The following is a 24,853-nucleotide window of genomic DNA, read 5'->3' as shown; positions in this document are numbered from 1 at the left end:
TGTAACCTGTTCATTATGGTTATGTGCAGTTTTTCTTAATACTCTTTTTGCATGGTCAATAATAAACTGTGAGATTATTTTATTGGAATTAATCCACTGGAGTTGGGAGGCACACAGATGTATGCAATAGTACAATAACCACTAAAGCCAGACAAAGACATGCACTGCAGAGGTGAGGAAGAATGCAAGACACTAGGGCTCTAAAAACCATTGCATATTTGAGAACTGAAAGTAAATACTTAAGAAAATGCAATTTACAAAACGATGAGACCACAGCACATTTTAGTACACCTAGGGAATCAAAACAACCGGAATGAACCTGAAACATGTAGCCGGGGCACTTGGAGGGAAGGCCTTCTCCCATGGTAGTGATGCACATTTTGTCTTGTTACATTTTTCTCATTAGTAGTACATACCGTCCAGACTGTGCAGTGATCGAAGATGTTATGAACTGAAGTGCACCCATCTAGTATTACAAAGATAAAGATCGCCTATTCTTCCAGAGTTCAATCTTAGTTATATTATAAACCAAAGAAAACACATTTTACCATGTAATATCACCATTTCACCATTGTCAGAAAACGTTTCTTGCTTAAGGGTGTTCATGTTTTCCTCTAAACATTCCTTTTGTTCCTCCGAAAAATGGACGATAGTATGAGGCACCTAAAAAACAGAAAAACTGCACTCAATTCAGAGTTTTGCAAACACAGTTATTTTTCAATTCCCAGCACATAATGGGAGCAGAGATACTACAACTGGATAGCCTCTAGCGTCTTAATCACATCAGATTGTGCCACAACAATGCTTACTGATTGTTTTATATCACAATTACCTCTTCATAATCCTACTAAGTAACAGCAGTCCACTGAACGGAAATCCTCAGGGTTGAAGTAAGCCTTGATTCTGAGGTTTATATAGCTTATTCCTTCTTAGTCTCATCAGGGTAACAAAGAATTCCTTCACTTCCTACTAACAACAACAAGTTTCAGACCTTAACCCCTTGGCTGCGGCAGGAATTCCGCCGCAGCGCTGGGGGGGGGTTTGGGGGCAGCGCGGCGGCGCTGTGCTCATGACGGAGCCACTCCGTCATGAGTCACGGTTGAGCTGTGCTCATGACGGAGTGGTTCCGTCACGACTCCGCCCACTGCGCTAATCGCCCGCACAGGCGGGGAATTAGCGCCGCGTGGGCGGAGCGGCAGCCAACGGCCGCAGCATGACGGAACCACTCTGTCATGAGCACACGGCACCCGTGGCTCATGACGGAGTGGTTCCATCATGAGCGGGGAAGGGGTTAAAATGCCACACATGTAACATCATATTCACTCACAGTTCTTTCAATAAGCTGCTTTTGGTGTTCTTCAAAAAAACCTTCTCAGGGATATGGACATTGGAATGCTCCAACGAGGGGAACACCTGAACCCTAAAAATACTCAGGGACATATTTATCAAAAATATCATGCAGCACAGCATGTCACTTTGCTGCCCTGCATGACAAGTAAAGGACATTTTGTGCCATATTTAAAAGAATACGGCACATTCCTGCCTTAGTCCCTGCACTGGTGCCGTTTTGACTGCCTAGAGCCAATGCAGGCCCACTTGCACCATTGCCCAAGGGTGCCTGCGTTGCATGCAGGATTATTCTTGTGCAGGAAGGGACACCTTCCTGCACAAAAACAATCCTGGGGCATATTCCTTTTTCTACATAGAAAGAGGAAGTAACAGGAAAAAAAAAAGATTTCTCCTCGTTACACCTCCCCTGAGAATGCGTATTTGTTTTTGAAAAGTAGTGCCAGATCTATCACTTTTGGTAAATCTGGGAATGCGTCAATAAACATGGGAGGTGTGTGGGAACACCCATAGAATGCCTTCCCAGGACAGAGTAACGCAACCCAGCGATTTGCATCACATTGCTCCAGATTTATAAAGCCACTAAGGGCCACGCAAGGTGGACTTGTGTGGCTTCATCAATCACATTTTGGACTTACGTCACACTTGCACCACGTTACGTGGTGTAAGCGCGACTTAACCCCTTTCATATGTCACTCAGTGCTTTCCCCTGAATCCCGTCTGGTAACAGCAGTCTAAATTGTCTGCTTAGTACAGTCTGTCTCTTTTCTATCATATCCGTAAGCCCAATATGTGTGGTTGGGAAATGCCTATTGTGAGCTTACTCACTGGTGGTCTTTATTTCCACTCATTTGCTTGCTTAAGACAATGGCTTGCCATCCTCTTCATGTGTTTGTCACTCCCCGGAAACATAGCCAACTTTTGACTGGCTGACATATCTTTCCGCTACTCACATTTAGAAAACAACTTTTTTCATGTAGCACTCCACGAGAGTACACATGCTTTCTAGCGCACTGAAGAGCAGACTTGAAGGGTTTTGTGTCAGCTCCTCCATTCAGCATATTGCATGGAGGTACATGTTTTGGCCCACAAATTATTTTAATGTGCTGCTGGATCATGTCTTCTGCTGTACTTGGTCAGCAGGAATCTCAGGCAGAAAGTATACTTACAATCTCACATCTCCTGGAGCTCCCTGAGTTATTACAGAGGAGCCAATACCTGAATCATGAGAAGAGTAAATTATGGCTTGACAAGCATACAGTCCGATACTTCCTAATTCTTTTTAAATTTTGCTTAGGGTTTCCAGAGTGAAAAATATTTAAAAAACAAACTGTGCCATTTATAAAGAATAAAACATTGAATTCAATTTACAGTTTTGAGGTATAATAAGTTATGTGTTTGCTTTAACCCCATTATTGTGAAATGTTTTTTCTTTAAGTTTTTTAAATAATCATTTACAGGGAACTACTGGCATAGAGCTTGCATTCTAAAGGAAAGCTCTATTTGCTAGCAATGCTTTTTTACACTAGAAAGCAGATTGCAATGCAGAAGTGCTCAGAAGAAAATGTTATTTACCATCAGTAACATGGTTTTTGGTGGCTACTCTGCTTAACAGCAGGGACTGGTAATACCGAGCACTAGGCAATCCCCCGGGAGGCCGGAAGGGGTGGGGGCCGGTTTCTTTACAGGGGGCCTGTTTTGTTAGTGGGTCCTCTGATTTTTTAAAACTCGGCACTAGGGTGACCAACCGTCCGTAAATTTCACGGACAGTCCGTAATTTCGGCCGTCTGTCCGTTGTCCGTTAAGGATTCTTTAACGGACGCCATTTGTCCGTAATTTTAACCGGGCACCGGTCGTACCACCCTAAAACCGGCACAGCTTCAACCCACCTCCCTTCTTGACTCCGATACTGTACCAAAGCTCAGATCCCCAGCAGCATTGGAGAGACACAGCGGGATGGCAACCCTCACACCTTCAGCCCTTGATGAGCTGTTAAGAGGTGTTTGAAGGGGACTGAGAGGAAGGGGCTGCAGCTTCAGGCGCAGGGGCATCTATTCAGATGCAAACAGCCCTGAATGCGTCATGTCCCTGCAATTTAGAGGGGCCTCACACATTCCCTTTCTGCCCAGGGCACCAAACATCATAGAACCAGCCCTGATTACACCGAGGCAGCACGTGGTTCTCTTCACAGAGCTTAATTACGGTCACTAAATTGTAAGCAAACCTCGGTTCTGCAAACATGCAGTCTATAATGTAATAAAATAACGAAATGGCACAATCGCACCCACACTGATTAACAAAGTATGGAGGACAATCAGTTAAATCAGTTCTCTTGGAGTATCTCCTTTAAGTACTGTACATCAGTGTGGGGGATGGCAAAACTAACATTTTGGAAAGAGAGCCTGTCGTCTCTCCTTGTCTTGTCCAGGAGGGGGTGAGGAGCCCTACCCCCACCCTGGAGGGGCCAAGATGATACCTGAATACTGCATGCCAGGCGCGCAACACCCATTGGACTGGAAGGGACTGGAAGGGCTTCAGCCCCCCCCAATCGTGTGTGGCACCCGAGCACTTCACAGGTCTTTAAAAGACCATTTGAATGTTAATGAGGCCTTGCTGTTTCACCCATCCTACGAGCCCCTACAGCTCCATTCTGCCTATTGCTTAAAGTTTCAGCCCCCCCCGAAATTTTTTCTTAGCCCCCCCCCCGCCCCCCCCCCCCCGAAATTTGGCTCTAGTTGCGCCTCTGCTGCATGCCCACCCTGGTGGATCCTGTTCCCCCTCCTGTGATGGCTCCTGCTGCCCCCCCCCCCCCAGTGATGGCTCCTGTCCTCCCATGTGGTGGCTCCTGCCCCCCCATGTGGTGGCTCCTGCCCCCCCTGTCTGTGATGGCTCCTGTCCCCCCTGTGGTGGATCCTGTCTCAGCCCTGGGTGGCTTCTGCCCCAGTCCTGGAATGGCTCCTGCAGCGAGGCTGAAGTTCTTGATGGGCCTCTTCTCAAAAAGGCTCAGCTCAAAATTAATATGGAAAGGTGGGCGAGTGAGTAAGTGAAGGGATGGGTGGATGGCTGGATGAATTAGTGAAAGGGTGAATGCGTAAATGAAAGATTGAATAGATGGAGAATGAGAGAGGATGGATGGATTGATGAGTGAGTGGAAGGATGGATGAGAGAAAAGGTAAATAGCTGGATGTATGGGTGGAAGGGTAGCTGGATGGGTAAAAGGGTGGATGGATGAGTGAAAGGATGCATGAGTGAAAGGATGGATGGATTGATGAATTGATAAGTGCAAGGGTGAATGGATGGACGAATGAGTGGAAGGGTGGATGTAAGGATGGATGAGTGAGTGAAAGGGAGGGTAGATGGACAAAAGGATGAATAGATGAGTGAAGGAGTGAAAGGATAGATGGATGAGAGAAAGGATGGATGAGTGATAGGGTCAATGGATGGATTCATGAGTGGATGAGTAGATGGATGGGTGGGTGGATGGAAGGAAGGAAGGATGGCTAAGTGAAAGGGTCGATGGAGAGAGAAAGGGAGAATGGATGGATGACTGAAAGGGTGGATGGGTGGGTGGAAGGATGAGTGACTGGGTGGATGGATGAGTAAGTGAAAGGATGGCTGGATGGGTAAAAGGGTAAATGGCTGGATGGATGAGTGGATGGATGGGTAGAAGTGTGGATGGATGAGTGTACAGATGGATAGGGTGAAAGGGTGGATGGATGATGGATGGATGAGTGAAGGGATGGATGAGTGAAATGATAGATGGAAGGATACATGATGGATAGGTTTGCAAATGGTTGAATATGTGGGCTTACTTATATACAATTGCGCGACCTCCTCTGATGTGTCTGTAAAACTTATCTATTGTCCTGAAGTTTTGTCCTGAATTTTGACCTCCTGTCCTGAATTTGTGTCCTGAAATTTGACCCTTTGTCCTGAATTTTTACACTCCCCGTCCTGAATTTGCACCAATGCCAGTTGGTCACCCTACTCAGCACCCAGCAACAAAATCAGAAGGCCGTCCTGCTTTTATGTCTGTGTCCGAGGTCTGTGCGCGCAGGGCCGGACTGGTAATACCGGGCACCGGGCAATCCCCCGGGAGGCCGGAAGGGGTGGGGGCCGGTTTCTTTACAGGGGGCCGGTTTTGTTACTGGGTCCACCGATTTCTTTTAAATCGGCACCCAGCAACACAATCAGAAGGCCGTCCTGCGTCTATGCCTGTGTCCGAGGTCTGTGCGCGTCGTGGAGAACTCCAAGTTAGCAACTCTTCTGACTGCCAATCTCTTAGCTGGCAGATTGCATCAGGCTTGGGCTCAGTTCGCGGCTGGCAGTGCTGTGCTACAATCTTTCACAATATACCGCGGCGCCGGCGCCAATAGCTGACGTCAGGTCGCGAGGCCTCAGTGTCATTGGCCAATCAGGGTAGGCGGGCCAGAGTGAGCGGGCCTATGCGGCATAGTTTAAAGTTACCCCTCCGCGGACCGTCGTAATGATTTGGACCAGAGCACGGCTGGAGACGGAGAGTGGTGCTCAGTCCAGTGCAGCCAATGCCGCGAGAGTTGCTTAGTCACTTGTGCTTTGCACGTTCCTTTAAGTGGGGCCCCGTTCACATCACAGTGGCGCTCAGTTTGAAGAGAACTCTCACAGTGACAGCATCGTACTTACGAAAGGTGTTAGTGGTAATACTGAAATGCGCAACACATCTGAATCGTTCATATAGTTTATTGGGGTCTAATGGATCATGTGTCCCCGTGTGCACCGGACTTTCCTTCGGTCTTATCTCCGCGGTGTCTCTTGTGCGCGCTCACTCCATGACGAGCTCCTTTGAGCATGTCATCTGCCAGGGCTTTCCAGGGGCCCCAGGATTGGCAAACTGATTGGGGCAGGCACGCGCTTTGCAGATCTGTTCCTCTGCCTGCATGCCATGCACCAGTCCATGTTGGTTACCCACTTACCTACCCTCAGGACACATAGCTATTCCATTTCTGTATCAAATCACACCCGGCCACCTTTAGAGCTACATTGCAAAACAGTGCCCCCTCAGATTCCAAGCATGATCAGTTTGGGAGTTGTTGCATATTCTTGTGTATGCACGAGCGTGGCATTTGTACAATGTTTCTCTTTGTGCCTAGTACAAATAATAAAAGTCTCTTTGGTAACGTATGAGCGCAGCGTTAAGATAATGCTGCGCTTGTGTCTGTATTATATGATGCATGTTTAGCAAACTGTAAACATTAAATGATGCTGTTATGCAACAGTAAAGAGGCATTATCGGCTGAAGGTGTTGTTCAAGGGAATGGGAGCATGGGATGGAATGCAGAGGTGATAAAATTAATGATTATCATAGGGATTCATTGACTGGATTGTAACTGTACCTGGTGTATTGCTGTTTGTGGATTAAACTGCTTATCAACAGAAAATTACCCATGTCTTAAGGGAAGTTATTTTTGGGCGTGAGCACTTTCTTTACCTACAGGAGTGAGCTCCAGTGATTTACAGGGCCTCGGGTATCGTACACTGAACCCCCTCCAGAAGGAGCTCAGTGTATGCAGTGGTTGCTTAGTTGTGTGCTTCCCCTTGAACAGCTGTCATTTGGCTCCTATCCATAGTGAATAGCCCCCCTTTGGTGAAGTGAGCCCTGTGTTGTATTTTGAGCTGGATTAGTCTGAAACCTGCCTTCATCACCGTCTCTCGCCCCTCAATCATCACCTTCCAATCTGCCCAGATCTTTCTCCCATCTGTCTCCCAGTGCCTGCAGCGGAGAGTTGGGGGATACTGTTGGCTGGCAGTGTGTTGGATATTGCTGAAGTGTCGTGCTTGTGCAATGCGGTACCCAGCACTCTGAATCCTAGAGGGCTCTCCTCCGGTATGTCCTCGTTCAGGTTGATACATCCACTCAGGATGTGCCTAATTTGTATGCATCACAAATATTGGCTCCCGGTTAACTTATATAGGGATTGGAGGTGTGCAAAAGTCATCATGTCCCCTTCTGTCCAGAGGTCTCCCAGCTTCGATATCCCATGACATCCCATTTCCTACCTTCTTTGACACCCTGTAGCGGTGCCAATACCTCATTGTTTCAGAGTAGGTTTTCCAAGGGGAGTATGCCCTGCCATCCAATTTGGTTTTTTGTCCCTCCATCATGACTGGATTGCCAATGATGTCTAAGATGGTATTGTCGTCAGTTTCCCCTTACTGTACAGCTCACTGATGTAATCCCCCGGGTCCATGGCACGCCTGTCTGCCATTAGAAAAGTATTCCTCTGTTCTTAATTAATAACCACCAATTAGGTCGCCCAGTTAAAGAGGCATAGGTTTGGTAGTGCAATAACCCTTTCAAACGTCTTCCTGGTCAGCGTTGTTAGCGCAATTTGTGGCACTTCACCATCCCACAACAGAAGCATGGTTGCAGCAGCAACACTTTAGGTGAATACATCATTTGATATAGAGCTGCACAGCCCATTAAGGATAGCTGTAGTCTGTGCCAATGCCCCAGGTTTCTTTTATATTCCTCAAACCAACTGCCTAGCTTGTTGTCAAAAAAGAGTTGCCGGTCTATGGTGACCAATACACCCAGATACTGGAATCCTCTCTCTTCGGGGGGTATTGAGCATTGCCAGTCTGCCCTGGATGTCCACCCTCCAAGTGGGTAGGGGCAGAATTTGTCCCAGTTTATACACAGCCCAGAGAAGAAAGCAAAGATCTGAAAGATCTCTGGTATTTTTATAATGTAATCTTCCAATTCTGTGAAGTACAATAGGATGTCATCTGTATATAGCGAGAGGACATCCTCCCAATCGTGGTACTACCGCAGTCCGCGGACCAGGGCATCACAGGTATGCAGCTGGATACTGACTCCATAGCGCTTGTGAAGAGGAAGAGGGAACGGGGGCAGCCCAGTCTTGTACCCCTCCCCAAGTCAAACTCCGTCGATGACTTGCCATTCACTCGGACCCGGGCCGTGGGTGGGTATATCGGAGACAAACACATGCTCAGAAAGTGGGGCTGAAGTCCATCCATTCCAGAAGTGTCAAAATGTAGGGCCATTCCAGAGAATCGAAAGTCTTTGCTATGTCTTGTGCGAGGAGGAGTACCTTCACTTGCTAGACATCGGTAAAAGCTTTTGATATTATGCCTGGTTGACCTGTAAGATATGAAGCCTAATTGATTACTTGTATCAGGCAGTTCGTCAGCACCTTAGCAAAGATTTTTGTTTCAATGTTGAGTGGGGAAAGTGGTCTTAGGAGAACCAGAGATCTGGGGGCTTTCCCGGTTTGTGTATTAGGACTATGGTCGCCTGTCTAAGGTCTCCTGGCAGCTCACCCCCTGCCCTAGCCTCATAAAGCATTGTTCAGATTGGTTTTACCACTTGACGCCTGATGCAACCACTACTGTAGATATTTTGCATTCTCCTCTGACACCTAGATGGAATTCGAAAAGCTCTGCTGGTGCTGAGCCTACTGAGACATAAGATCCCACTGCCCGGATCACATGTTGCACCTGATGTGGTCCATAAGAGGTGCTCTCACTGAGACCCAGGCCAAGGATTGAAACACTGGGATCATAGCCCAAACATCATGGACTTGTTGAGTTGAAGGAGAGGTTTACAAAAGTGCCATACTCAGGATAGTTCTAATGAAGGGGAGACTCTCTGAATAAGTCAAGTGAGATTTTGGTACGTTGATGGAAAACCTTAGTGATGTCAAACGGTTGGGCGCTGTCTGGCGGCGGCTCACACATTTCGGAGGCGAGCCCACCTTCAGAAGTCATACATTGACGCATGAGAAAAACTGGTATTCCTAACCTCTGGAAGTGGGCAAGGGCCATTTGAGGCACACTGGTAAGGCCAAAAGGGATCAATGAGAACTGAAAGTGCTGGTGACCTACCTAAAACTGCAGGTAACGTCTGTGGGACTGCAGGACAGGGATGTGGAAATAAGCGTCCTGCAAATCTAACACCACTATTTCAGTCTCCTGGATCTAAGGCAGACAGAACTTAGACCAGGGCGAGCATTTTGAACTTGAGGAAAAAGTTCAGAGGGTAAAAGATTGACATCAAGAGATCTGCCGCATTACTGATTATTATGTCTGACATAATCAATAGTAACTATTTCTTTAGTTCTGGAAGAAAACAAAAGAAACGTTTCACACTCAGAAAGCAGCTCATTTACTCAGATGGACGTTTCAGAAGCAGAAATCCAACCAATAATTACAAACACTTTGAAAAGGGTGTGAGTAGTACAGTAGTAGATTTACCCATTTGTGAAGAAACTATTCAAACAGTGACAAACCTTTCACACTTGCCAAGGGGCAGTGCCATACTGAAAACCTAATTGCCACTTCCTCAGGAGTGTCAGCCATTGCACTAAGAACAAGGCTTGCACCAACTGTACAACTGAAATAAATACACCAAGGCTCATGAGAAGAAGCAAGACATGGTTGATGGGATATCAGAAATAACTTGTGATGGGTGATTCCTCTACATTGCACAGATGACTCAACAGACACTGGCACTCAAAAGTGCTGAAATTACCCCCCCTTTGCAGTAGCGTAGCAAGGATGCAATTGGCCCTGGTACGAGCAAAGAAAATGGTGCCTTTGACTGCTGTTGGGGTAGTAATATACAGCAAGTATCAAGGTTTAATTGGCTTCTTAGGGCTCTGGGCCCTGATGCCACTGCATCTGGTGCACCAATGGTATCTATGCCCCTTGCCCTGTGACCTTAAATTTACATTGGTCAAGGGGCCAGTACAGCCCTCTCTGTGAAACTTCACAGGTGTGGAGTCCAGCAGTGACACGAATTATTTTTTTACCGTGCAATAAAGAATAAGTTACGTACTTTCAGGAACGCATTATCTGGTAGAGACAATATCTAGCTGCAGATTCCTTACCTTTGAATTACCCAGGCTGGCTCCGGAAACTTTTGCATGAGCAGTACCCATTGTACGCGCCTTCGGGTGGCTCCATTGTTTTCTGTGTGACATAGTCGGCATTTTTAGGGTTGGTTATGATGTTGTGGTAACCTATATAGACACCATCCAGGAGTGGAAACGTCAGTACTTTTCCACGCCAGAAGCGACGGACTTGATTGTGTGTCATAACTAGGGCCCTGAAAAGGGAGCACTAACAAATGAGTCTGCAGAGCGGGGAGGCATGGGTGGGTCCATAAGGAATCTGTAGCTAGATAGTCTCTACCAGATAATGCATTACAGAAGTTAAGTAATTTGTTCATTTGATAGAGACATCTAGCTGCAGATTCTCTACCTTTGAATAGATCCCCAAGCCATACCATCCTGGGGGTGGGCTGCAGACAATTTCTTGCACTGAAAAGTCCTGCAGGATTAAACAGGCAAAATGCTCGACCCTGCGGACCAGACTGTCCAGGGAGTAGTGTTTGGCAAACGTGTGCAAAGACGCCCCTGTTGCTGTCTGGCAGATGTCCAGTACTAGGATGCCCCGGACCAGTGCCGTGGTCGAAGCCTTTCCACTGATGGAATGGGATTGTAAGCCCTCAGGGGGCTGCTTCTTAGCCAGGGCGTAGCAGATCTTAATGCAGAGAACGACACATCGAGAAATGGTCAGTTTCTGCACTGCCTGACCTTTTTAGCTCCCACATAGCCCAAAAAGAGTTAGTCATCCACCTGCAACTCTTTTGTGGGTCAAGGTAGAACGACAACATTCTTTTCTGGGTCCAGACGTGGAGACGCTCCTCTTATTTAGAGGGATGCGGGAGAGGACAAAAGGAAGGCAGCCTGATTGACTAACCCAGATGAAATGGGGTCTCCATCTTCAGCAAGAACGAAACCCGGGTGTGAAGCACCACTTTATCTGCAAAGAGCATCATATAGGGAGGCTCGGATGACAATGCCTGCAAATCACTCACGGTCCGGGCAGATGTTATTGCCACTAGAAAGGTTGTCTTGATGGTAAGAAGGAGGGGACAATTATGCAATGGCTCGAAATGAGAGGACCAAATTGAGGTGCCACCGAGGCATGGCACAGGGCGGAGGTGGAAACATATGTACAAGCCCTTTTAAGAATCTATATACAACAGTAGATTTAAAGAAATAAGGTTGGTCTGGCAACCGCAAAACAGCAGACAGAGCAGAAAGATAACCCTTGAGAGTACCCCACGCAGAGCCCTGCTGGGCAATGGTAAGAAGAAAAAGTATAGTAGATAAAGAAGCAGAAAGAGGGCCAATAGACATCTCTGTACAGTATTTTACAAACTTTTGCCAATGGCAGGCATATACTGTCGCAGTGGAGGGCCTCCTGGCCGCTAAAATAACCTCACATACTTCAGGAGAGAGGTCGAAAGCTATCAACTGTCGCCGCTCAATCTCAACGCAAAGAGGCAGAGAGTGGACAGGTTCGTGTGGAGGGCCCTCCCCTGCTGTTGCAACAGAAGATCCTCCCAAAGGGGCAGCCTGATTGGAGGATCGGTGCTCATTTTCAGAAGCCCTGGATACCCGACTCTCCTTGCCCAGTCCTAGACACAAGAATGACTTGAGCCCAGTCGTTTTTGATCTTCTAGAGAACCCTGGGCAGAAGTGGTATGGGCGGAAAGGCGTACAGTAGGCCTGAGCTCCACCCGAGATGAGAAGCCTCGCCGAGCGATGGCCACCTTGGAAACTCCAACGCGCAAAACTGCTGACATTGCGCGTTATCTTCGGAGGTGAACAAATCTAACCAAGGCTCTCTCCCTGCTGAAAGAGGCCTTGCATAACCTTTGACTGGAGATACCATTTGAGATCCGCTAAGCATCGATGACTGAGTTCGCCCCCGGCGTTTAGAGAACCCACCAGGTGTTGAACCACCAGGGTTATGCCTTACTGTTCCAGCCATGTCCAGAGACGCAGGGCCTCCTGACAAAGGGTCCATATCCACAACCTGCCCTGTTTGTTGCAGTGCCACATGGCAGTGGGGTTGTCCGTGATCACCTGTACTAAATTCCCCTTGACAGAGGGAAGAAATGCTTTCAATGCCAACCAGATCGCTCAAAGTGCCAACAAATTGATGTGGAGCCCCTACTACGCCCAAGACCAGTGTCCCCTGATCTCCACCTCTCCCAGATGGCTGCCCCGCCCCAGAAGTGAAGCATCTGTCACTAACGTGTGATCTGGTTGGGGAAGGGAGAGGGGTCTGCCTCTGGCCCCAGAGCGGTTCAGCAACCACCATTGCAGGTCCTTTGCAGTTCCTTCTGAGAGCTGGACCATGTCTGAGAGATTCCCCTGATGCTCCACCCACTGGAATTTCAGGTCCCACCCCAGAGCCCGCATACGCCATCTGGTGTGTTTTACCAACAGGATACAGGAGGCCATGAGGACCAGCAGCCTCAGAGTCAGTCTCAACGAAATCCAGGATAGAGGCTGGAACATCGGTATCATAATCTGAATATGCTGGGCTCGCTGCTTGGGAGAATAAGCCAGAAACTGCACCATGTCCAGAAGAGCTCCGATGAAAGGGAGCATCTGGAAAGTAGTCAGGTGTGACTTTGGCCCGTCTATACAGAACCCCAGCGAATGCAAGAGGTACACCGTAGTCTGGAGGTGGGAGACGATAGCCTGGTGCGAAGACACCTTCAACAGCCTTTCGTCGAAGTAGGGGGAAGACTGAAATCCCTAACCTGCGCAGATGAGCTGCAACCACCGCCATCACCTTGGTGAACACTCAAGGGGTGCTGGCAAGGTAAAAAATTAGCAATGTAAACTGAAAGTGCTCGTGGCCTAACTGGAACTGCAGGTAACGTCAGTGGCCTGGCAGGAGGAGGATGCGAAAATATGCATCCTGCAAGTCCAACACTACCAGCCAGTCTCCTTGGCCTAGAGCAGACAAGACCTGAGCCAACTTGAGCATCTTGAAACTCTCCTTTTTGAGGAAGAGATTGACAGTCAGAAGATCTAAAATGGGCCGCGACCCTTTGTTCTTATTCGGTATCAGAAAGTAGCAGAAATAGTAACCACTGGCGCCTTCTGAATTTGGGACCCTCTCTATAGCCCAATTGGCCAGGAGACCTGCAGCTTCCTCTTGGAGTAAAGTTAAATGATCCTTTGCCAGCCGTTCTTGAAGTGACTAAATAGGAGGAGGAAAAGAAAAGAAAGGCAGAGAATAGCCCTCCTGAATGATCTTCAAGACCCACTTGTCCGATGTTATGGACCTCCAGTGAAGGAGAGGAGGATGGATTCTCCCTCCAACTGGAGTAGGATGGTCTTGCAGAGTCAGGCTAGGAGTGCTTAGCGGTGGAGGCTGCCCAGGGCAGGGCTGGGTAGCAAACAACTTCTGGCTTTTATTCCGAGGTCAGAATGAGCAGCGTCCATGTCCTTGCACAACTTGGGAAGTCTGCGCAGGATGGTGGCTGGGAAACGGATGGTGCAGCTGGAAACCCCTTCCGTTGGGAGAAACAGCCAAATAAGCATGCAGTATTCGCTGACCGCTATGCCAGGCTGACAGAAGAAAACATCTTCTTCCCAAGTGTTTCCAGTCTTTTGGATTCCCTATCCGGGGGGCAGAAGGTAATGCGCCATGAGAAGTTAAAGCCTGCACCACCAAGCTCTCAGGGGTGGGATGTTGGCTGAGGAACTTTGGATTGCCAGGAGCCGGGTGATGGGAGCATGAAATAGTCCTATTCACAGGAGCCCCTGTTCTACGCTTGGACCAGGTGCCTAGAAGGACATCAGTAGGTGCCTCATTAAAGGGCAATAGGGGTTCAGAGGTGGAAGCCCCAGGCTGAAGCCCTTCGGTCAGAAGATGAGTCCTGACCTACACGGACGGCAACTACAGTCCAAGATACTCAGCTGCCCTCCTTACCACCATGTTATAAGAAGCCCCCTCCTCCATAGCCACTGTTGGCAGAGACAGTATGCCAGTATCTGGGTATTTGTCCAGTCCACTGGTCTCCCCAAGTTACTCATACCAGTCCATCTTTTCCACAGATACATGCTGGTGTTCTAAAAGGGTCCATAGACCCCTCCAAGTCCTATCCCATGCCTGAAAAGTCTTGAAAATGACCAGCCAATAACATAGAACCTCTGGGTTCTACCGGCACCGGAGTCAAGTGATGTCGATCTGGCTCAGAGTCATCAGGGATAAGGATGGGGTTGGCACCGCCGGTGGGCGCCAGCGGCACACACTTCGGGTCTGATGCTGGAGAAGGTCGCATAGGCACGAGTGGCGGCGTCCCGGATCAGATCCATGAGACCCCCACCCGCGCTATGGCCGCTCCGGAGCCGATGGCTTTGAATCCAATGGTGCCCCTTCCGACCCCTCGGTGCCCGAAAGCTAGCCAGAGGTGTAGGCCTGCTCAAATCCGCTTGGACTTCTTCTTGTGCCTCTTCCCAGAGTGTCCCGATGAACTCACGTCAGATGACAAGGACCTGGGGCTCCGGGAGCAGTCCCACGGACTCCTTTTCTTCGATTGGGACTGGAACCTCCGCGGAGACCCGCTGGATGGTGTCGACTAGTGGGCCGTAAAGAGCTTCATAGCCTGCTTGCGCAATGCCTTTGGAGCCACAGCCCAACTGTCCAAGCACAACTTTGAGGGATGGTCGCGCTCGAGACACCAAAGACAGACGAGGTGGGGGTTGGTAACAAACCATGCAGTGACAGGCACCGCACAGTTTAAACCCTGTCTTTCTTGAACACATCCTTGCACACGATGGCAAACAATTTCAACCTTGATAAAAGTCGAAAAAGGTCTGTCGAATAGCAAAAGAGGGGTAGATCTTCCCAGATCGTCGCTTACGTGGCGTGGAAAGAAAAGAACTGACGTCGAGGACCTAGATGGTACCTATATAGGGGACCGCGACATCATAACTGGTGCCAACGACAACTATGTCACATGGAGCCGAATGGAGCCACCCAAGGGTGCGTGCAAACGTTTCTGGATCCAGCCTGACGCCTGGGTAATTCAAAGGTAAGGAATCTGCAGCCAGAAGTCTCTAGAAGATAAGTGCTGCAGCATTGAGTGGGCAAAAAGCCAATTTCGATGTACCTGGCTGTCGAAGCAGTAGTGCTCTGTGAACATGTACAACGATGCCCATGTAGCGGCCTGACAGATATCAAGGACAAGCATGTATCATGCCAAAGCAGTGGTAGCAGCCTTGGCCCTGGTGGAGTGAACCCTTAGATCTTCTGGAGGATGCTTCTTAGTGAATGCATAGCAGATTGTAAAGCAGAGAACTATCCATCGAGAAATGGTCTGTTTCTGCATCACCTTGCCCCTCTTTGCCCGGGAGAAACCCACACAGAGCTAAATGTTCATCTGATGATCCTTGGTGCTATTTATGTGAAAGCTGAGTGTCCTCTTGAGGTCTCTCTCTTCCTCTTTTAAGGGATGAGGCAGACTAAGAAGGTCAGGAGGGCGATGGCTTGGAAAAAAGACGATATAGCAAGGCTGCAACAAAAGGGCCTGAAGTTCACTCACCCGGTGTGCAGATTTTATTGTAACAGGGAAGACCGTTTTTAAGGTGAGCAGGGGCAATGGATTGGTTCTAAAGCGGTGCGCATCAGAAAAGTAAAAAATTGATTTAAGCCCCACTGTGGTAATAGAAAGGGCTTTGGAAGATGCATAAATTGTAAACCTTTCATGAAAGCAGTGATTTGAAGAATGGTTGGTTTGGCAAACATAAAATGGTCAAGAGGTAAACCATAACTGTGTCCAGAACCAGACTTTGCTAGGCCCAAAACAAAGAGAACAATAACATATCCCACAGTTTTGCCAACAATGGGTCAAACTGGCAGGCACCAAACAAAGCCTTAACTTTTCCTAGCAGACAGAGTTAGTGGAAAAGTGCCTGGCTAATGAGATGACATCCACAACCTCAGAAGGATGATCAAAGGAGATCAACTGTTGCTGCTCAATCTCCACGAACGGAGTTGACCTCTCGATGTGGGAGGCTGATTGGAGGATAGATGATCAAACCCAGAAGCTCTAGTTATGACATTACCATGGCCCAATCTGTAGCCATCAGGATAACATGAGTTGTTCCTGATCTTCTTCAGAACATAGGGCAGGAGAGGTAGCAGCAGAAACAAGGGACAGTCTTCTTGGAAACTCCAGTACACAAACATGCTGACACTGCATGTTGTCAGCAGTGGCAAAGAGATGAAGCCAGTGTTATGCGTGTTGTTGGAAGATGCCCTGTTCCATCTCTGTGAGTAACCGTCATTCACAATTCACTAGGCACTGCCGACTGGGTTTGTCCGCCCTAGTGTTTAAAGATCTCATCAGGAGGTGTGCCAGCATGGAAATCCCCTAATGAATCAGCAAGCTTCAGGAGGTGAGTGCCTTTTGGCACAGTCCCAGGCACCTACCACACCCTGTTTGTATCACTACCAAATTGGAGTAGGGCTGTCAGTAAGAACCTGCACCAATTGTCCCTAGATGGAGGGCAAGAATGCTTTTAGCACCAAGCGAATTGCCCACAACTCCAGTAAATTAATGTGGAGGTGGGTTTCTGCAGGAGACCAGAGTCCTCTGATCTCCGACTCTCCCAGATTACCTCCCGAAATCACTAATGATACAAATTTCACCACTGGAAGGGATTGGGAGAGGGGTCTGTTACTGGTCCACATGAAGTCACGCAGAAACCACTGCAGGTCTTCCACTGTTTCCTCCAATACCTGGGCATAATCGGACAGGTTCCCTCCGGCATGGCCCACAGAGACTTCAAGTTACACTGCAAAGCTCGCATGTGCCATCTGGCATGGTTGGTGTGCAGGATGAAAGAGGCCAGTAAGTCAAGAAACTCTAGAGCCATCCTCACTGACAGCCAGATCAGAGGCTGAAACATCAGATCCTGAAACATCAGATCATAGCCCGAATGTTCTGTACCGATGAGTCCACAGGAAAGGTTTGAAAGCGCACTGTATCCAGGAAGGCCCAGATGAAATGGAAATGACCTAGCTTTCAGGGGTTGGGTGCTGGGTTAAGAAATCTTATTCACCTGAGATGGGTCTTTGATGATAGGCAACTTCTTGGTTTGACTGGGAGGTCAGAACATGGTTTAGTCCAAGTGCCCAACAGTGTGTCAGTGAAGGTTTATAAAGGGGCAGGAGAGATTCAGGCTGCACACTTGTTTTTACCTCAATAGTGAGGAGGGGGAAGTCAAGGAACTCAGTAGCTCTTTTGATCACAGTGACGAAAGAAGTACTTTCTTCTGTTGCTGGGTATGGGCAGAAATCAACCCAGTATCAAGTGAGGTGACCAACCCCGCAGCATTCTGTAGGTCCACGTTGCAATAGTCATCACAGCATGAGGCAAACTCCTCCCCATAAGTCTCCATCTGGTGGCTCTGGTCTAAGTTTGGCCAAAAAGATGGTGTAGTATCTGTGCGGGCCTGCGCAGTAGAGGAATAGTGTCTGAGTACGATGGATTCAGAAATGGCTGCAGCATTTCAAGATGTTGATGTGGTCTTGGTCGAGGAGAAGCCAGTGTGGAGCCTGATAACAGGTTAGGCTGTGGCTTCTCCTCCAGTGCTGATGGCTTCAGTGCCAGTACTGACATTCGAGGGAAGGTGACAATTTTGCTGCAGAGTCCAAAACCAATACGAAACCTTTGGTCATAGGCCTGCACTCTCCTCGACAGCTCCTGCTCTTCGTCACTGCCGCTGAGCCCCCTGCCCTGGGTGTGCTAGGCTGCGGCCTCGGAGTATTGCGTTTTTGTTTCATTGTGCCTGTGTTTCTTTTGCTTAACTGTGTTTATTTCCGCCACATCGCTCTGTCTTTCTTTTTTTCCCTGTTATCTGACGTGATTTCCCTCCTTACTGTGCCTGCCCCCTCGTGCTTCCCCCTCTCCCCTTCCTGCCGCATCTGCTGTCCCGGCCCCACCCCTCTACCCGCACCCGTTTTCCCGCCTCCCAGCTGAGCCTCCCTCCCCTCCCCTATTTAATGCAGACCGCTGCGGGGGAGCGCTCGTAAGAACTCGACTTCGGTCATAGGCCTGCATTCTCCCTGACAGCTCCTGCTCTTCGTCGCTGCTGCTGAGACCCCTGCCCTGGGTGTTCGAGGCTGCAGCCTTCGAGTATTGCGTTTTTGTTTCATTGTGCCTAACTGTGTTTCTTTTGCTTAACTGTGTTTATTTTCGCCACATTGCTCTGTCTTTTTTTTCTGTTATTCGATTTGATTTCCCTCCTGGGTGTTCGAGGGTGCTGCCTCTGAGTATTGCGTTTTTTGTTTAATTGTGCCTGTGTTTTTTTTCTTAACTGTGTTCATTGTCGCCACATCGTTCGGTCTTTCTTTTTTTTCCCTGTTATCTGACTTGATTTCTCTCCTTACTATGCCTGCCCCCTCGTGCTTCCCCCGCTCCCCTTCCCGCCGCATCTGCTGTCCAGGCCCCTCCCCTCTACCCGCACCAGTTTTCCCGCCTCCCAACTGAGCCTCCCTCCCCTCCCCTATTTAATACAGACCACTGCGCGGTAACACTGCGGACGTGCGCAGCTGGCGCGCCGAAGGCGTGCCTAAGGCAAGCCCGTCTGCGCCCGTCCGCGACCTGAACGCAACCATCACCAGGAACTCTGGCTCACCCAGTTCCCACTGCTACGACTCTACCGCCCTCAACGCACTCAATCCCGGAAGACACACTGGCTGCGTAAGAACCGCACCAAACACCACCCAGTGAAAGTTCTCGTGCAGAGCCTGCCGCAGATCCTTCACCATCGACAATGCCCCCACCACCACCGAAGGCCCACCCGATGCACACACCACCAACACCCTGAACTACGTCCTCCTCAATGTGCACACCCTGCACCGACACGCCGTAGAAATCTGGGACCTGCTCGACACCCTCTTGCCGGACGTCACCTTGTTCACGGAAACCTGTACCAACGCCACCTCCGGCCCCCGACTTCGCCACGGCCATCCATGACGGCGACAAGGTCCAGGGAAAAGACCGCCCCCACCGCCCAGGAGGAGGACTCGCCATCACACACAAGACCCCCCTCCAACTCTCCACATCCAGCATGAGCGACCCCCACTCCGAAACAAAACACCTCCACTTCCAGATACAGACCAGCCCCAGGACCACGCTACACGGCACCCTCATCTACAGACCACCGGACCCTCGCACCCAGTCCGCAACCACCATCCCCGAGCTCGCTGCACCCCACGCAATCACCTCCACGGACTATATCCTCCTCGGGGACCTGAATTTCCACCTCGACAATCGCAACGACCCCCACTCCATCACCCTCCTCGACAGCCTCGCCAACCTCGGACTAAAGCAGCTGGTCAACATACCCACGCACAGAGCTGGACACACTCTGGACCCTATATTCGCGGGAGGAGCAAACTTCGGGTTCAGCCACACCACCCAGCCACACTAGACAGACCACCACTCCATCTATTTCACCTTCAACACCACCAGCGCACCCAAGCCCGCCCTGCAACTGCCACAAATAAACTGGAGCAAGGTCACAGAGGAACTCCTCAACACCACCCTTTGCCAAGACCCCCCCAGCGCCACGACCGACACTAACTCCGCAGCCACAGAACTCCACAGCTGGATCGCCCGCTGAGCGGACATACTCGCAGCCCTCCGGCACCCCGCTAAGCAACGCCCACTAAATGCCGCCTGGTTCACCACGGAACTACAGGAAGCCAGACGATTGTGCAGACGCTTAGAGAAAACATAGCGAAACAGGAAAACCATGGAAGCACGGAACAAACACAGGAGCGCCATGAAGGAATACCACCAGGGCATTAGGAAATAAACCAGGAAAACGGGACCAGCGCCAAGGAACTGTTCAGCGTCAAACAACAGCTCACAAAGCCACCCAGCGAAGCAACGGACATCACACCTTCCCAGCAACTCTGCGACAAGCTCAGCACATACTTCCACCGCAAGATCAAGGACCTCTCCGAAAATGTCAGCGAACCGACGCAGATCACCCCCACCCCCTCCATTGCGGCCGGTCAGCCAACGATTTCGACCTGAAAGCCTGCTACCCTCGAACACATCACCGCGACCCTGCTTAAAACCCACTCAGGAGCCCCCACGGACCCCTGCCCACCGCACATATTCAGCCATCGCACCCGAATTTGGACAGACCATCAACGCCTCCTTCACGTCCGGCATCTTCCCAGACGACTGGAAACGGGCGGAGGTTATACCTCTCCTCAAGAAGCCCACGGCCGACCCAACGGACCTGAAAAACTGCCGGCCCATCTCTCTCCTCCCTTTCGCAGCCAAAGTCACCGAGAGACTTGTGAACACTCAGCTGACCACTTTCATCGAAGAGAACTCCATCCTAGACGCCTCCCAGTCTGGATTCCGCAGCAACCACAGCACCGAAACTGCTCTCCTTGGCGCCATAGACGATATCCGCCTGCTACTCGACCTAGACCTCTCCACAGCCTTTGACACCGTCTCCCATCCCCTGCATGAGCAAGACACCCACTACAACTCCGGAGTTGATTCTCCAGGTTTTTGTAAGTGCAGTCAGACATTTTTATACATATAGTGGCCATGCGTCATTACGTGATGGCTAAGTATATATTGGGTGTGCCGAACCTGGGAATGTTTGGTATCAAACATGTTGGAATCATACCCCGCAACACCGTTATTGTGTTGGGGGTATGATTCCATGCACCGGGGGCTCCTCCGGGAAGCATTCAGTGCTCCCAGTAAAAGCCTTCCAGGGTCTGCCAGCAAGCTACTGCTGATGCCGACCCCAATCACGATTCTGCCCTCCTGCTGCTGAGCTGAGCTCGAGGTGGGGAAGGCAGAACATTAGGTTTCCTGTCACAGGGAGGTGATTGAAAACTCCTGCAGCCAATATAGGGTGGAGGTGCATTTAGGTCTGTGCTCTAGAAATTAACTCAACATTTCCAAAAGGGAACACAGCCAGTTCTGGAAGTATTATTGGGGTGTGCATGAGAGTCAATTGTGATACTGGTTGGTTGGTCAGTAATATCTTCAACAAGCTCAAGACCCAATTTATATTAAAGAAGATTATTAAAGAGTATCAGGCACTCTTGAAGATCACAGACTGAAAATCCAAGAGATCTAAGTAGAGTCCAGGGGCTAACTGCCCTGCATCTGCTAGTTTTATGGAACTGGCAGCACAAGTAGAGTTCATGTTCTGAATTGCCTATCTAAAATAACTTATGTCAGTGGATGATTTTGAAACCAAGGAAGTACCATTGCTTCTCTTATGGATATACTTAGTTTCAACAGGCTCCCGGCACACTAAGGTATAAGCTGCAAATATTTGTGCCTGTGAAAGCAAGTTGGTACATGTATAATGTGCCAGTGATTGACCGCAGTGATTGAAATCTAAATGTTCCCTTTGGATGGTGGCATGCTTCTGCTGCAGACTTGGGACAGAAATTTACCCACGAGAAAAGCTGTGATGTTAGACTTTATGGACAACTCAGTTGCTTTTAGTAGGCCAGGAACAGAAGTGGTTAGTACTTGCTGAAACAGTAATTTTCCAGTCAGGACAGTCTGTCCTCAAATAAAGATTGTATGACAGAGTATTTTTGACAAAAATATTGTGTTCTAAAGATATTTTACAAAAAAATCGTTCCATTTGGTCCGCAATACGCAGATCACTCTCTCTGGGGGCAGAGTGTGGAAGATTTCTTACTTTTTGCTTCCATGTGGCAAAGTCTTGGAATTCCCAATTCAGAGACATGCCAGTTGTCCATCAATAAAGTTGATTCTGGCTTGATCTACTAGTAAAGATCATATATGCAGTGTTATCGGGCCCCAGACGTGTTGTTAATCTAGAAAGGGCAGCTTTCAAGATCTGGGACCCCAAAGACTTAAATGTTTTAATAAAGTACTCCTGGGTATAAGAAAACATCCTAGAATAAACATGAATAAGGTGACTGGCAAGACAAATATAGCAACAAAAGAACTCAGGGGTCTGATGACAAAAGCCAGAAGAATTAACTTGTTTGTTTTCAAAACATTCCCCTTCTTTTCAGACGGAGACTTGAGAGTAGTCTAGCAAATTATGGGGCATTTCCAAAGTTCATGGATGCAGACACAGAGGATTTTGACCAGAAACAACAAGTTATGAATAGTTTTTACTTTATGCTATCCAGATGTGCTCAACCATCGTTTTGTCCCAGAAAGCCATCTCGCAAGTCTGCATGTTAGAAATGAGGGGGCTCTGGTTGACGCAGGTGTGAACCCACAACAAGCAGGGACCCTTTACTTCTTGTCAGGGCGAAGGATGACTCCCCAGAATAACCCCTGCTCACCCTCTAGGTGCGTGGCGCGAGCAGTCTAGGCTAAGTCTCAGGCGTACACGGTTAAGCAAATGCAATTACACATACAGTAAACCCCTTGCATGCACCACAAACGGACACCAATCAGGAAGTATATAAAAATAAGCTTTTATGTAGGTTCAGCAGATTCAAATACAAGGCCCAGTAACGTTGAACTGATGGGGCCACAATTCTTGGAAATACGGTAAAGTTCTCTTTGTTTACGGAAAGTTCTTTAGGCGGGCACAAGGTAACTGTGGGCCTCAGCGCACTCCGTGCTGAGGCGGCGTCCGGGAAGCACACAGCAGATGACAGGGAAATCAGAACGTTGCGGACCCTGGATCCGATGCGAGCTCGCGGTCGAGTTCGTAAGTACAGTACCTTGTTTCTTGACGCAAAGGCGGGTGCGGGATTTCAGCGGCTCTTCGACAGAAGGGCGAGGCGGCGTCCGAGGCTCCCACACTTCACGATGGGTGTCTGATCTTCAGGCTCACGACAAGAGCGGGGTGTTGAAGGTGGCGGGTGAACAAAGCGGGGCAGCCGGGCACGCAGATACGTCCGGGCCGTCCGAGGCTTGGAGATGCTCACAAACGCCGATTCCGGCGGGAGGGTGAAGGTGCACAGCGAGCCTCCAACGAGCGAGGTGACAGGGGCAGCCCAGCACAGCGTAGGGGGAGCGGCTCCGATCGAGCGAGGCTCTTCCCAAGGCGGGGGCGGCTAAGCAGTCCTGGTCACGGCTCAGGGAGGGACTGGGGCACGAGGGTCACAGCTCCGGCGAGGGAAGGGACACCACAGTCCAGCGGCAGGCGAGTGAAGATCAGGTAGAGCCCAATGGTCCTGGGGCTCAGTTCAGGGGGCAAGCTCAGTTCCAAGCCCTTGGAGATCGTTTTGGAAAAGCACAAGTCTTGAAAGTAAAAGTAAAGTAAAAGTCTTCAGCAACAGTTTCTCTTCTCTCCTTTGGCAGCAAGGTCACCACTGCAGGCCAATCCCCCAGGATAGGGACAGTCTTCCTCCTACAGCTTTCCCGGTGCCTCCTCCTCAGGCAGAGATTCTTCTTGGTCAAAAGCGGATCTAGTTTCTTAGGAGCAGGGCTCCTACATTTATACAGCAAATCTTTTGTTCTCCCAGGCCAGGGGGGCCCTTGCCTAGTTCAGTCCGGTTTCTGAGCACTTTGTTTACGCGATGCAGGCTTCTTCTTTCAGAGTGCAGGGCAGAGTCCTCAGACGCTCCACAGGGGGCGGAGCCGGCATTGAGGTGGCAGAGCACTGTCCTATTCAGAGCCTAGGAGTACTCCTCCCACCCATCTACCTGTCGATCGTCCTATTCACCACCAGGCTAACTAGCCCTGCCCATCTGGGTTCCCCCAGCCCTGTCACTCATACCAGCCAGACATCAGATACACATCACGCAGAGGCGGGCTGAAATGTTTAGGCAATCAAAGTCCAGCTTTCTAAAAGCGGCATTTGCAAACCCGGAATATTAAAATAAACCTTACGAAAAGATGTACCTTATTATTCCGAGTTCAGGCGTACCAAACTCGATCTTCTACCATGTTCCATGGGTCGGTTAGGATCATAGGGTGTAACAATCCAGGCCGCCCATACTGGCCGATGACAACAGGGTAGCCTTGCAGTAGTGAACAACAAGATGGCGGTCATTCACTACTAGGACATGCCACGCATCCAGGCTTGTCCTACCTTAGGCTTACAACGCACCCTGCCCGTGGGCCTACCAGAGAGGTGACTAACATGCAGCTAAGGGAAGGTTTCAGGGACCGGCAAGTGTGGGCACTTGCCAGTCAGCATGTCAGTACCAGACTGCACGCAGGTTCTGCAGTGGCAGACCCTAGACACATTTTACTCGGCCGCTTCTGTGGGTGGCACAACCCGTGCTGCAAGCCCACCAGCGGTGTTTGCATTTACATGCCCTGGCGCTCCTGGCGCACTTTACTGGGGTCTGACAGTAAATCAAACAATCCAATCATGGAATCTAACCAACATATACAATTTACATAGGGAGCACTCGCACCGCGACACTGGTTGGCAGTGGCACAGCGCGCTGAGCGGCCAACACCATAAAAACACATGAGGCACAGCGACAAAAAGAGGAAGGGAGACTCACGCCAAGGTGCCAGGTCTAACACTGCATATAGACAAAAAGGAAGGAAAGGTTATGGATTAGGGTCATTAATCAATGGCAACTTAAAAGTAATGGTGACATAGTTGGGGGTTAGGAAGACACCATAAAAAGTCAGAGAGAGATGGGAAGAGTGGAGATTTAAGGATATTTGCAAAAG

The 24,853-nt window shown here is 49.4% G+C and overlaps 1 protein-coding gene across 12 annotated transcripts in view; it reads right to left on the bottom strand.

Moving 5' to 3' along the window:
• LOC146855858 (uncharacterized) overlaps positions 1-24,853 on the bottom strand; it is a 922,371-nt gene that overhangs the window by 113,284 nt on the left and 784,234 nt on the right. For all 12 annotated transcript variants that reach the window (XM_085653813.1, XM_085653801.1, XM_085653802.1 and 9 more), the window contains one exon: positions 549-663. In XM_085653813.1, coding sequence (XP_085509939.1) covers positions 549-663 — 115 coding nt within the window. The remainder of the gene's footprint in view (positions 1-548; positions 664-24,853) is intronic.

Source organism: Triturus cristatus, chromosome 4_1 (genome assembly GCF_964204655.1).
Source record: "Triturus cristatus chromosome 4_1, aTriCri1.1, whole genome shotgun sequence".
Classification (NCBI taxonomy): domain Eukaryota; kingdom Metazoa; phylum Chordata; class Amphibia; order Caudata; family Salamandridae; genus Triturus; species Triturus cristatus.
Note: the sequence above shows the minus strand (reverse complement) of the source record. Positions and strands in the feature narration are given on the sequence as shown.